The sequence below is a fragment of the Sebastes fasciatus genome, chromosome 23 (genome assembly GCF_043250625.1).
Source record: "Sebastes fasciatus isolate fSebFas1 chromosome 23, fSebFas1.pri, whole genome shotgun sequence".
Classification (NCBI taxonomy): Eukaryota; Metazoa; Chordata; class Actinopteri; order Perciformes; family Sebastidae; genus Sebastes; species Sebastes fasciatus.
In genome coordinates this window covers 11,027,422-11,042,808 of record NC_133817.1, presented here as the reverse complement: position 1 = coordinate 11,042,808, position 15,387 = coordinate 11,027,422, and the positions used below count along the sequence as shown (strand labels likewise).

The 15,387-nt window shown below is 42.8% G+C and overlaps 1 protein-coding gene across 6 annotated transcripts in view; it reads left to right on the top strand.

Annotated features, from left to right (window-relative positions):
* Positions 1-15,387, top strand: part of magi2a (membrane associated guanylate kinase, WW and PDZ domain containing 2a) — a 235,349-nt gene that overhangs the window by 59,764 nt on the left and 160,198 nt on the right. For all 6 annotated transcript variants that reach the window (XM_074626443.1, XM_074626442.1, XM_074626444.1 and 3 more), the window contains exon 2: positions 8,851-8,967. In XM_074626443.1, the coding sequence (XP_074482544.1) occupies positions 8,851-8,967 (117 nt within the window). The remainder of the gene's footprint in view (positions 1-8,850; positions 8,968-15,387) is intronic.

The window sequence follows — 15,387 nt, the reverse complement described above, 5'->3', positions numbered from 1 at the left end:
CTCTCAGTAGGATTCATGTTGTGTGCAACCTTTTATTCACTTTATCCCCAAATATTGTCCCATCCTCTTTGTATTCAGACAAAGCTTGTCTTCGAGGTGTAAAACAAGCCTTTCTCAAGGGTGGTACACCTGGAGACATAACCGAGTGCTCAAGTACTTAGCAGCAGCCAGTGGCTTTTAGCTGAAACTGCCACTCAGGCCGGCGTGGGCAGCCAAATTTAGCTCTCTGCTTGGGCAAAGGTAGGACTCAGAGGCTTGGACGCTTAAATATAGCTTAGCACAGGGACAGAGAACGGTGTTGACTGTTTTGATTTATAACGGCACAGCCTGACGTCCGCTGTGAAGGCCAACGACGGGTCAAGACATCGTTTAACGTTAGTGTACGGCTTCTGTAGGAATCCTCGCCCAACCTTTGGCACATATCACGCCGTGTATTGATAAATACCATGCTGTGTGGATTGATGTTCCACAGGCATCCACCCTTAAGAAAAACTATATTGAGCTTTTATATACTCCAGCTTTCCTTTGGGCCGTATCACACACACACATACAACACATCCGGGCTCATGTGGTGAAATCCAATTCCTGTATTAGTATTACTACTCAGTGTCTTTCCTACTACACGCAGACTCATTAAAGCCTCAGTAGGTGATCGTCAGTGTTCGTCCAGTTCTGTGCTTGTATGCAAATCACAGCAGGCGCTCGCCAAATAGCATACGTGCATGCAGATTAGTTTGCTCAGTGGAGTTAGAGCACCTTGTGTGATCACATATTTTTATGCAAAAGCAGGTTCAGATGAAGTTCAGCCAACTTTTTGGATCACCAGGAAAACACCAGATACAGATGTCAGGACATTAAGCTTGATGATTGTGCCCCTATAGTCCTATCCAGCCACTTATTCACCTGTACATACAGTAGTTGGGACAAAAATGACATCAGATCAGTACCTATAACCTCAGATTGGATTGGTCCCTTTCCAAATAGCAAATCTGGACACAGATCACATTTTGATAGGTATAAATGGAGCCATATGTGTTTGGATGCAAGGCAGGTTCAGAAATGTGAGGTGCCAGTCTGCTCTCCCGTGCTGTTCCCTATCAATCAGCTGCATAGCGTGGCCACTGGAAGGCATGGCGGCATGTGAAGGACATATTCCATCTCCCAGGCTAAAATGGACCGGGCCTCCCCCACCAAGAGATAGATTTTACACATCAGAAACACACACATTCAGGCAGCTGGTGGGCTGAGTGAATTTTCCATGGCAGTGGGTGAACTGGAGATGATCAGCATAAAGCAACATAAGGGAAGGTACGCTATGTAATCACCTGTGGGAGCTGGAGAGACTGTGTGGGAGTGTGTTTCAGGCTGGCGTCCTGTAATTTAGGGGAAAATTAGCGCAATTTCTTAAAAGCCAAATAATGTTTGTTTTTTTCATGGCACAATTAGAAACAGGCGCTGTAGCTGCTTTCCACTCTGATGACTGCGGTTTGATTGCCAAATGCCGAGCAACAAGTCTTTCAGATTAAACAACAAAATACGCTGTTTGTTCGTGTCCTCTAGAGCGGTGCATGTGTGTTTTCTGATCTGATCTGAAGGCTTTTACAGAAAAAATAAAGTAGTTAAAGGCACAATGAGAAGATTTAAAAAAAAAAAAATTAAATCATCACTTTTACAAAGCTACAAAAATGGTAGAGAAAATAGTGAGACGAAAACGCCAAGCGTACAAAGCTCATGCCAAAACGAGAGTGAATCCGGGGTTTGCTTTCACCCGAACTCTCGTTGAGCTGAAGAGGGGACAACATTGAATGTTGTGTTTACAAACCGCAACTGACAAATCCTACTCATAACCTTTTCCCACCTAAATTAGCGTGTATATGCAGGCTTTTTAAACGCGGGGAAAAAAACACTAAAAATAGGCGATAGGCTCCTTCCTGATTGCGAGTATGTTGCACTGGTCTTTCTCTTTTGTTTTCCTGGTGTGTCACGTTCGACGTCACAGACGTCACAGACGCGCCGGCCGGCACCGGAAGCAGGATTAGCAAACAGTGAAAATGTTACGGTGGTTACTTCATTTTTATATATTATATATTTATCTGTTACTTATTCAGTCTATCTTTCAAAGTGTCAAACCAGAGTTGGTGATTGTTGGAACAGTAGAAAGGAGGACCGAGATGGTTTTGATGAGTTTTATTTTCTGTGTTTTTTGATGATCAGCTAGGTAAAATTTCTGTTTTTGTCAATGGAGTCTGTTGGCTTTGAGGAGAGCATATTAATTGTATGTTATGTATGTTGATAAATTATAATAATCGTCCAAATCCCTGTTGATTTTATTCATTATATATTCACACCAACACGCGTCACATAGCATCGCTTCGGAAAAGGGGGTGAAAATTAGCGCGTTCACTCGGGTGCCGTGTTTCCATCTCTGCCGATCGGAGCTGGAGCTGATAAAAACCTGTGATTATACTGCAGAGTCATTTGTCCAGGGCATGAATGCAGATTTTAACCTTTTACACTGAAGACAAAGCCAGATGTTAGTGGCTGTTAGTGGGTTTTTTTGTCCAGTGGAAAAGGGGCTTCATTCTGCCCTTTAGGAGCTAAAAGAAAAACAGTTTAATAAAACATGTTTCATTTGCTGAAACTTTAAACTACCTAAATATAACCTAGTTTTTCTTGCCTGAACACAACTGTTTGCTAACATTTCCATGTGAAGATGAAGTGTTTGTGTGTGTGTGAGTATAAACCCATCTGAAAGCCAGTTGGTGTTTATGGATTCCAGCACTTCCACCACAGAGTTGGCATCATACATGTTCATTGAGGACTAATCAACAGAGCGCAGTGTGTGCCTGGTGAAACTGGCGAGGTTTTAAGCCCATCCTGATCTTTTAATTAGTCTGATTAACCAAACAGCTGTCTGCTGGCGCTGCCTCCGACATAAACGCGCACACACACATACGCACAGCGTGATAATGCTACATATGTGACTGCCACTGGGCGCCCTCAGAGCAGGGTGTGATAAATATTGTCAGCGCGGCTCTGATGACGGCGCTCCGAGCTCTGACTTACTGTCAGCACACCCCCCATGCTGGATTCCTCTTGATAGAGTGGAAAGTTTTTCCGACCTCTGCAGGAGACTTTGAAGACTTAACTGTCACAATACTGCTGAAGTGTTTGTTAACACTTTGAGTGTGTTATATATGCGAGTGTTATGCATTTATGTCCGTCATAATGATCTTGTTGTGGGCTTCAGTCAGCTCAGAACTAGGAGCTTTCTGTATGTGATTCATGATTCAGTGGTTGGCTATTTGATTCAAGAACAATAGTATTTATGTTAATTATTTGACTCTGTAAATGTATATGCATTGAATAGTAATGTTAAAAAAGACTGTCCTCATTCTTCCACACACTGAAAAGAGCAGAATTATGTATGAAGCAATTGTCTAATGAGAGAAAAAGTGATTTATTTTGGCTTAATACAGGAAAATGAGATGTATTTTCTGCTCAAACCTGAAATTGAAAAGTACCAATTTGATACAGTTTCTAAAATTTGAATAGTGTCGACCTCACATTTAAGACTCAGCAGATAGATGCTTGTGTAGAAGCAGTAATTGTAGTATTTGGTGCAGTGCCCAGCCCTGTCTGGTTTACGTTCCCATACAGCGAAACTGAATTGTGAATTCACTCTGCGAAACAATACATTCTTTGTTCTCCAAGATACAGAATAACTCCATCGCACGATACCAATGACCAAATCAAAGCCCATGCGTGCATGCATAAATCCAAAAGTCATATTTTTATGTGAGGGGAAAGAAAAAAAAAGAAAGAAAGAAAGAAAAACAAAAGAAAAGAGAAGGAAAGAAAAAATAAATAAATAATATAATATAATATAATAAAATTAGAAATGTTAGTAATAATAATAATAGTAAGTGAGTGGGAAAAAAATTAATTTGTTAAAAAAAACGAATTATAATCATAAAGAAAAGAAATAGTTATTATTTTATTATAATATTACCTAACAAATTCATAGGTGGCTGAACTTTTGTTTGACGTATCACAAAATATTAATCATGATGTTTTTTTTTTTACTAAACTTAACCAAGTAGTTTTGTTGCGTTTTTTTGGTTTTGTTTCATTTTATAACGTTAAGCACGTGTTTAAAACTTTTTTAAAGTACAACCGTAATCCATGAGAAATTACGCTTCTCTCGAAACGGAATTGAAAATGCAGTTTAGTTAGGGAACTGCCCATCATTCCGACAGCCCATTGCTCCAAAAATACACACTCTGCAATAAACAGAAGCACATGGCTAATTATTATTATAGAGAATGACATCATCGGACCCTCTCCTTGCCTTGAATGCCTTTGTTGTTTGGGTAGGTGAGGAGTGAGATTAATTAGGTTTAGGGTACGAATATCAGGTGACAACATTCTGCATAATAACTACAATACATTGTGCACCTGTTTTGGGAAAATGGGCTGTCAGGAAATTTTTCGGACTATTGGGGTTTTGTAATAAGGGGCCGTCCGAACGCTGGCGTGGCATTTTAGTTGTATGGGAAGGTAATTTTGGAGGACAGGGATGCAGTGGCAGCAGCAGTAGTGTCTGCAAACAAAAGTCAATAAACCATGCATAATTCAACACACATGCAAACACAATTTACATTGATAAAAGCAAATAAATAGGACGAACGTAGGCCATGTCTTTAAGGTTGAGAGCTCCTCCGTGAGCTCCACTGGTTAGTGCGGTAGAGTAGGAGGCAGCATAGCACCTCTATCCCCCGGAGGAACCAGCTGCTCGCTTGTTTTTTGACTCTCCACAGGCTGTTCTTTCTCCGCCGGCCTCCCGCGGGAATTACATGACACCTGCTGAGCTTAGATGTTGGATTCTCCTCCTGTACATAGCAACAATGATTCTCATCCCACCCATCTGTTTAGGAAACAGTTATCGTTGGCTGCGAGTGGCTCCAAACATGCTAGGCATGCAAGGACGGGTCGTTTCATATTATGGGAATGAATGCATGAATTGTTCATAGCTTTGGGATGTTCTGCTGATTGGCTCATGCACCAGCGGGTGGATTTTCCTGACGCTCTGTCAATCCACAGTCTCCGTTCCTATACCTCCATCCTCTCCCCTCCGTCATCCACCTTTCCCCGTCGGCAGCGTCACATATCAGCGGTGTCACGATAGCGGCGCTGTCAGAGCGGCAAGAACTGATGAGGAACAACCTGGAGAGAAAAACGGAGACAGAGCACCACATCTGTTCAAATGGCCCTCATACACCTCACTGACTCCAGACCAGCTAGAATTGGACTCTTGCGCTGCATCTATTTTTGGATACGTGGTCAAATATTGGGCCATATCGAGGGAGAGCTGCAGTCACCAGTGTGTGATATAACTGCTGCTCAGTGCCAGCGAGAGGAACCTCATTGTGACGTAGTTAATCTGAGCTCCTCTGATGGCTGAAGCTGAATGAATCTGATTGATTTGGGACCAACGACTAAACAAAGAACGCTCTGACGCTTGCGAAGGCTGTGAAGATTCAGGTTCATGAGATATATTCAGACAGTTAAAATGACACGTGAAGTGTAAGATGGGCCGATTTTTGACAGGGAAGAAGAGCAAAACTGGTGATGCTCGTCGACAGTGAAATCCAAAATGTGATGGAGCCTGTCTTGCTCTCGAGTTCGCAGTCAATATAACAGGAAAGTCTTGTGTCTTTTGTTTCTAATACCTGTGGCAGTTTGGGAAAAACTTGATTTTTGTATTTGCACAAGAGAATCTTGAAACAGGATGCATTTTATGTTCTTGATAATGATATTTCAATAGAATTAGCTGCTTTCTTCTGTTTTACAGCTAGAGTGAAGATACTGACATCATATGAAACTACAAAACCTAATGAATTGGTACCAACCATGTCATACTAGCTTATTGAAAAGGAGACTAAATAACACTCCAAACTTACACTAAATTTTGGTGAGGAAAAACTGTAATTGCCATTTTCAAAGGGGTCCCTTGACCTCTGACCTCCAGATATGTGAATGAAAATGGGTTCTCTGGGTACCCACGAGTCTCCCCTTAACAGACATGCCCACTTTATGATAATCACATGCAATTTGGGGCAAATCATAATCAAGTCAGCACGCTGATACACTGACAGCTGTTGTTGCCTGTTGCGCTTCAGTTTGCCATGTTATGATTTGAACATATTTTTTATGCTAAATGAAAACCTGTGAGGGTTTCTGGGCAATATCTGTCATTGTTTTGTGTTTTTAATTGATTTTCAATAATAAATATATGCATACATTTGCATAAAGCAGCATATTTGCCCACTCCCATGTTGATAGGAGTATGAAATACTTGACAAATCTCCCTTTAAGGTACATATACAGTATATATATCTATATCTATATACACAGACATCTCAAAGGACACCTTTTATATATATATATAGATGTCATTCATATTTTTTTATCGTTTTGAACCCTGATGTAACACCCATAAAATCTGACATTGTTCTCTTCCATTTCGATGTAGTATCCTTTAAAGTCAAGCTTCATTTTGGGCTCGCAAATGTGTATACAAGCACATAAATACAGAAAAAAATCCGTCATTACCAAAGCAAAAGGGAGAAGAGGAGAGGAAAAGATTGCATGACCAGAACGGGCAAACATTTGCGACACAGAAGAGTCACCAGAAACCACTAAACGCAGAGTCAACAAACAACAACAACATAATTAGTAGGAATTCTGTTGTGCCGGAGAAGGACAGCTGAAACATAATGTTTCGTTTCACCACGTGGTCGTTGACAGTGGAGGAAGGTCAGATCCAGGCCATGTGGATGCTATAAACCGAAGGGGAGGCGTGTGATGTGGCAGGCTTTTTAATCTGACAGAGGCATGTAAAACAGCTGTAGTGCCCCGTGCTGCAGATGGGGGGCATCGTAGGACCTGAGAATCTGGAGGGATCCAAGAGGAAAAAAAGGGATCTCGGTGAGATTGGTCCCCACCGCCAGAGCCAGAGCCGCTCCAACGGTCGCTCTCCCTCACTCGCAGCAACACACACACACACACACTTCTCCCCTTTCCCGCTCTCTCTCTCTCACACACACACACACTCTCTCTTCGCCTCGCCGCTCATTCTCCGGCGCTCTCCTGTTTCATCTCGGAGTGCAAGAGAGAGGTGATTCGTTTCCCGGGGTTGGCTGGCAGTGGACAGATTGGGGCAAACACAGACAGAGTTGTGGACCTGAGAGACAGGACGGCACAGGAGGGGAGAAAGATCCAGCGCAAGATTCCCTCCGGTGGAGATTATTTCCATCACAAAACCTGTGGAAAAGAGGACACTATACTGGCTGCTTCTCCACCGCTGTCCGCGCAAGAGGTGCCATTTAGCGTGTTAATACGTGTGTGTGCGCTCACCTTTTCAGCATGCAGATTCATCGGCTCGGCTTCTTTTCTCATGCAAATGTGAAATATCGGCCGCCGCTACCGACGTCTTTTGACAGAGCCGGTGTCTGTAATTCAGGTTTGCATGATTATAACGCAGCGCTCGGTGAATTAGTTCAGCTCTGATGGATTAGTGTATGCTGGTGTGTGTGTGTGTGTGTGTGCCATTCGGGAACACACGACAGAAATCATAAATCTCTCCGAAAATGACAGAAAACTTCCAAACTAGGTTATTTCCATCGCATGTGTGTTAATGTCCAGCTGTGTTGCACATGTGTGTGTGTGTTGTTGACATGTATGCTCTCCAGCACATCATGCCTGGATGTCCTCAGGATCACGGAGGGAAAAATCAGAGGAGGGGGGTGTGTGGTGGGGGGAGCTAAATGCTATATGGCACCGTGCCAAGTTGCTGCTTTAAAGAGGATGTTGAAGGTTAGACGAATGTCTTTTCAGCCACTCCGTCTGCCTCTTTACTTCTATGCAGAGGAGGAAAACAAATATGACAAGTGTGTTGGTTAAAGCGGCACCGCGAGGAATCCCTTAAGTAACATCAGCCGAGCGGCGCCCCCCCTGTCCTGCTCTCCGTTTGATATGTGATTATATGAGTGTGTGGTGGAGTAGACAGATGGAGTGTTTGTTGGGGAAAGGGTGGTGGTGGGGGGTAGGGGGTTGTTTTTATCATGCTCCCCCTTTCTACTCCCTCTTGGGATTTGCCCTCCATCTCGCTTACCTCCATTTCTCTGTCGCTCCCCTCCATCACTTTTTTTTTTTTCTGTCCTGCTGAGCCAGCGAGATTTACTGGTTTCAAGTCCATTCACACAACTGGGAGTGCTGGAGAGGAAAGGGAGGGAGGGGGGAGACTCAGGTGAGAGGAGAATGGAAGTAAAAACAGCCCCCGAGGGAGTCCGCAGGGGTGATTTATGTGTAGACATTTCTCCACACGTGTTTGGCCACCGCTCCAATTAACACCTCCACCAATCCGTGGCTGCACTCGACAGACGCCGCATCCGAGAGAGAGGGCATTCATTAGTGTTGGCCGTGTTTGTTTGTGGGGATTTGGCGAATTCAAATAGTTTGCTGTGTTTTTTTTTTTTTTTTCACTGATTTCTGGGTCATTTGTCGCCGCGGCGTTTTTTTTCAGCATCCTCTCCTCCTCGGCTTGTTGAAGTTTGGAAATTGCACAAAAAACAGAGCGAGTGCTGCAATTTATTTCTGGGTGATTCACAAACACATCCAGCTGTCCTCATTTCTGATCAAAGGCCGAGTAGGTTTTATTTTTTCCTCCAACCATTTCTTTACTTCTACAGAGGATAAAAAAAACACAGCCTTTCCATGTCAGAGTGATTGATTTGAAGTGGGAGGTCTGATTGTGATTACTGATTCCTGTCCCTTGTGTTCCTCCAGGGGGCGTGATAGACAAGGACCTGCGCCACTACCTCAACCTGCGCTTCCAGAAAGGCTCGGTGGACCACGAGCTGCAGCAGATCATCCGGGACAACCTCTACCTCCGCACCGTCCCCTGTGAGTTACCTATTCCTCGTCCCACCTCCCTTCACACCCTTGTCACCTCCACTGACTCCACTTGATTGAAAAGTGGTATTTTTCTCCTCTTGAGACTTTGGTAACATGATGCATACACATTGTTCACAACCACAATTCGAGGACCACTCACTCACTTGTTCATTCTATTGGATAAGAAGCACTAAAAATGGGAAGTTTGGATATCGGCAACTGTACAAACTCAATCTGCTGATGAAGGCTGTTTGATGTGGCCGAAAAGCACCAGAACAAGCAACTTATGCCTCATTTCCACTTCATGGTTCGGCTCAAATCGACTTGACTTTTGGTACTAGGTCCTTTTCTCTATTTCGTTTAGCAGGAGTCAGATTTCACAGACGAGAAAAAGTTGACAGACAAGACGATGGTGGAGGATTTGGCGTCCAAGAAAAAAGCAAAAGTGCCTATTTAGCAATATTTCGGATTTAAACCCAATGCTATAAGGGAACCATAACGTTAACAAGGCTATCGCCGTGCGGAGGACGGAAAGTTCACAGCTGGTATGCACAGGTGGAACCCTTTGGCTAAAGACCAAAGTAAGCACTCTACAGATATTGTCATCTTTCCTTGTAAAACGTCCGGTGTAATCGATAACACCGGTGTTGGCAGGAGTTTATTAACCGTTGGAAAAATGTCCTCACCGTGACATTCCTACTATCCAACACTTTTGCTAATGGAAAACCAAAAAAAAACAGAGAGTCGAGTTGAGTAGAGCCGTGCAGCACCATGCAGTGGAAATGCGGCGTAAGTGGACATTGAGTTGAGATGGTTTGGTAGGTTCCAAAGCTCAAGAAGGAACTGTCAACATATTTCAACAGTTTGGTATCAAATTGCTACACTAATTGATGCAGAGCAAAGCTGAGGCCAGGTACTACTGGTTGGTGAAGCCGCTATAGCCTCGACTTGAGGGCAGCAGGCACGGGTGGTCAGTAGGGCTTTCCTTGACCGGTCAATGCTTCTTGCTTTTTCATGCACCCGTATCATTCTAAATACTTAAAAAAAAGTACAGCATACGTTGAATAAAGTGTGTGAGACGAGTGTGTGATGAGATGCCATTGCTGCCATTGGCTTCAGACCCAAAAGTCCCATCTACCTGGCTGTGTTGGTAATCAATTAGCTGCTGGAGTGTGTTGGTTTAGCCGGAATCAGGCTCGTCCGGACGTTCGATTCTTTCAACTCGAGCGTCGACTGCAGCCCTCTGTCTCCAATTAGCCGCATTAACGGCATCACACAGTTGAGCGGCTGAGTTGTGTCGACAATCAAAGATACGATTGGAAAGGCTTTTTAGCTCAGGAAAGCATTTCAAACTCAATTCCTATTTGGGTATTCTGCGCTACGTGTGTGTGTGTGTGTGTGTGTGTGTGTGTGTGTGTGTGTGTGTGTGTGTGTGTGTGTGTGTGTGTGTGTGTGTGTGTGTGTGTGTGTGTGTGTGTGTGTGTGTGTGTGTGTGTGTGTGTGTGTGTGTGTCCTTTATCAGTCTTATTAAGCCCTCGGTGCTTATATGAGCTTAGACTTACTGATGTTTAATCCATATTCTTCTGATTGCTGTTTGCCATGTTTGCTGAACATATGCTCGTTGCCATCAGTCAATAGGCTGTGATATTAAAAGGTGTCTGTTTGTGTGTGTGTGTACAAGCTCTTATCTGTATGTAGTGTGTGTGTGTGTGTTAGCTCAGCATTAGCCCTAGTCCTGCCATTAGGCCCAGCTGTCTGTTGGCTAACCCTCCTCTGAATCCTTAATGGAGGTGCATTCTTCAAGGCCAGGAGCATGCACATTTCACCAGAGCCGCTTTTCCGTCTCCTGTCTCTGAACAGAATACAACAGGAGAGAGGGGGGGGGAAAGAGCTATTTGTTTGCAGCAGAAGCGTAATTTTCTGTGATAACCACTCACAGAGGCGCTGCCGGTGAGGCATTGGAGATACAGAAAGAGGTGAACAGTAAAAAGGGAGAACAAATGGGGGAACAAATAGAGGGAGAGAGATACAAAGGGGAAGGGGAGGAGGCGTAATGATGGGACACAGAGTATGATATTAGCCACATAAGTAAATGGACTGCAGATGAACTGTCGCAGAGAGCGAGAGAGAGAGAGGTTAACTGATGTATTAATGAAGCTTCAACAATGGGCCTCAGTGCTGCTGAGGGGAAGCGACTTAGTCATGACTGAGCAGCGCCTTTTTACATCTGAACTGATGGATGGATCCATGTTTGGTGTACATGTGTAAAATGTGTAAATGGTGCAATTGTTTCTTCGTTTTCTGTTCTACGTGTAGTACCCCGTTTAGTACCCCATTTTCACACCTTTCCTTGCTCTTCTTCCTTTAGCCCTTTGAAATTTGCAATGGAAATGGTCCGCCAATTGTTATTTTAGCTTATGTTGCCATTTATAATTATTGATAAAAGTATTAAAATTGTGGACATATGGATATATATGTGAATAAATGAAAACAAATCAGACGTTTTTTCATAAAATGTTACTAAATAAACACACAAAACATATTGATCCGAAAGATTTCTAAGTGTAGAAACATGAACAAAACATTTCCTAAAACTCAGTTTTGTTACATTACGCATTTAACATAACGTGTGATGATACATATAACGAGCGTACAACGTGAAAGATAGAAGCCTTAGCTTTCTGCTGCAAAAAGAATAACGTCCTAGCTATTATGGTTTTTATTTTAGATCGATTTAAACAGGATCAAGCTAACCATTTCTAAAGGGGTTAATATCTGGTGTCCATGTTTGTTTATGGGACATCATTTTGCTACCATTATGGCCAGGACTCTCCTGAAAAGGAGATTTAGATCCCATCCTGGTCATATAAAAGGTCTAATGAAAGAATGCAGTAAGGGACGTAAAGCAACCTTTAGTCCGATGACAAACTGACGGTTTGATGGTTAGATGGAAAGAGGTAAACTGCTGATGAAATACATGGTTAGAGACATTTACTGACATATTAACTGACTAATAGACTAGAGAGGTCCGTGTGGCAGTTGAAGCCTTGTAGCCCTCTTTCTGCAGGAAGTTTTACAAGAACCCCATTTTTAGGGTCTCACAAACTTTTCATGTGTTTCGACCACAGGAACCAGGATCTAAATTTAGTTCCTTGACTCCAAAAAAGCCCCCTCTCTAAAGGCAGTGCTTTCCATTGACCAAGGAACTTTCAAGGCAGAGTTTAGAATCTCTTGATTGGTCAAACACAAGCCTACAACTTATGTACAACATTCATGTTTGTTAACGTTAAAAACAAAGTTAAGTAGTCAATTTCATCTTGCATCTCAAACAAAACCGCAGCATTTGAAGTCGATCAGGCTTGCATTGTGATTGGGTGTCATCCAGGCATAATTGCAATCCGTACAGCGGTATCATATTCTTAAGAAAAAAATCTGCCCAACACCTTGAAAGGTCACCTACCTCCAACCAGATATCATTATCCAGATATAGATCACATGTTAATACCAGGTGTACTTTTGCTTTAACATTTAACAATTCAGGGAGAAAAAGACGCTTTAAAATTGAGGAACATAAAGATGCATGGATGCCTGGTGAGATGTCTTGATAAGTGATAAATCTGAACGGCCGAGAGAGAGAAAAGAGAATTACAAGTGAAGTAGTTCATCACAGCAATTTAAACATAACCCCTTGAGTGGTAAAGAAGAGGCATTTTTCCGCGGGATGGAGGCTGACGGGCAGACAGTAGGAGAGTTACTGCCACCCATACCAATCGTGGAGCTCGGACGGAGTCGGCCGGGGCAGCTGAGGCTGTGCCAGCTCTTAGACAAATTGCCTGGTTGAAATCCAAGGTCAAAGCGTTAATAGCCTGAGCCCATGTGAAATCAGGCCTATCGTCTGGTAATCCACATAGATTTGATGGGGGAGATGGAGAGCGGCGAGGAATACGTGTGTGCAGACTAGTCGTGACGCCTAAGTGGGCTACGGCGATCGAGAACGGGTGAATTATTTAGGTAAAATTGAACTGGAAAACACAGCAATGAAATATATCGATTTTTATAAGCTGACTTTCACACACACACACACACACTAATTTACAGGCAGTGTGTGTTCTTTCATTTGAAGCCTCCAGAGCCGAGCAGAAACAAAATATTTGAACACAGTTTAAAGTATTTGAACTAATTTTTCCCAGCGTTTGACTTAGCGCGCATGTATTTAGTGTAAAGCTAGACATTTAGAGTAAATAACTTAAAGGCCCGGCTCATCAGCTGAAAGATTAAAAACACAAGCGCGTCTCATGTTCTCCCCCAAATACTAAATCAAATATGAATAAGCGCAGTGCCTCTGGAAATATGCATGATAAAATATGAAGGTCGTCAGGATTACGTGACTCATTAAACTAGATGTTTCTTGTGTTCTTCTTTGTTTGCCTTCCTCTTCTTGTTCGTCCTTCACACCAGCATTCACACGTGTTCATATTGTTCTGAGCGCCTCCTTGTAGCTCTGTTGGACACCGTTAAGCATTAAGTGAAGAGCAGTGACTCTTTGACCTGTCTGGGAGTAATAAAGCTGATGATTAAGAGGTCAACTGCAGGTAAAAAGGTGAAGAGATGATCAGCTTCTCATTTCCCCTTTCTCTTAACCTCCTTTAAAAGGGCACGACAATGTAAACACTGACTATAGCTGTGTCTGTAACCAGTCCTTTTCTGCTACCTAGTGCATACAGATGTCACGATACCAGACATTTAGTAGTCGATACCAATACCAGGGAAATTCCATGATTCTCGATACCAATTCGATACCACGGTAAAAAAGTAAAACAATAAATCCCATGTTTGCATACTGGGTTTTGTTAGGAAGTTAAACAGTTCATAATTCCCTCTTAATTATCTATCTCATGTGAAAACATCTCCTTCAAACAACTGGATTTATTCAAGTTTCTCACCAAAAACTGCATTTTAAAGATTACATTTGAACACATCATAATAATGTTACCTTTGCCCAATACTCATTTTTACTGAATAGAGCCCGAACACTTCATAATGTCAAATCAATGGCACCTCTCGTGTTGAAATAGGCAGGATGAAAGCTAGTTAACGTTAGCAGCCGGTAAGCAGCACAGTTCTGCATGGAGCTAATGGCTAACGCTAAGTTCAACATGGATTTGTTGTTCATGATGTAGCATTATCAGGGAACAAGTAGGGTGAGTTCCCTGGATGCGTCGATAGTGAGGTCGCTGCGTCGCAAACACATTTTCTGTCGTCTCTGTGATGACTGGACACCGTTAGTCTCGAGCCCTGATGGTTTCTACGGTACTGTAGAAAAACGAGTACCGTCACATTTTCAGTATTTTGGCATCGACTTGGTACCGGCTCTCGTGACATCGCTGTTAGCGCACTATTTTTTTTTTTTTTGCCATTTTATTAGGGTTTGAAGTTTATGGATTAGACAATGGAACAAAAAAGTAGTGTCCATATCATGTACTGTGTACTTATTTTTTGCTAACATCTTATACTTTTGCAAAAATCAGATGAAAAAAAAGCAGAGATTAAAGGAAAGTCTGAAAAATTAACATTTTGTGTAGCAGAAATATCTTTTTTTTTTCTGCTTTCCTGTTAATAATCTCTCAGCCCCTCAGGTGAAGCTTGCGACCTGAAAGTTTGGGAACCACTGAAATAGCCTATTGAACATTTATTATGTAGGAAAAGTGAATGAACTTGGTGTTGAACACTGGTCTCCTGGTTGAAAGTCCTGTGTTTGTTGGACCCATTCACCTCCCCTCCTGTCTACATCACTAGCTCTCAGCACAGCATATTCACGTGGATGCATTTACATCGCAGTCAGTACAAACTACATGGCGTACAAATGTTGCGCCCAAAGCAAGAACGGCGTTCGGGCTGACCATAATGGCTGCCATTAACCCCCTCACCATGATGCTTTTGGGAATGCTAGCTCCATTGATGATGGCTTGGCTAACGTGTAAAGATAGAAGGGAAGTGGTTTGATAGCAGAAGAGGGACCCTTAAACAGAACATCCCAGTGAACAGCCGCTAATGGAGACTTAAAGTTTATGAAGGGTGTGATTGGATGTTCCCACATCTGTCTTTAAAGCGTGCGAGTGCGTGTCTATTTTACCGCTTTGTTGAACTGCAGTCCTTACATTCATGCATGTGTTTGTGTGCTTTAGCCTTTACATGCATGCACAAACAGCATATGCCTTAATAGCAGGAAGTAGTGGTGTAGACTGTGAGTTAATGGGGAGTTTGATGCCCACAGGGGCTTTGAGTTTGTGTTAATGGCTGGGGCAACTGTGCGCTATACTGATGGTGTTTACTAATGAGAGAGAGAGAGAAGTCCATCTGTCTATCCACAGTTGTTGGTTTGATCATCCCGGAGTCTTGCTGCATAGCAGGAAATATTAATCTCTGTGT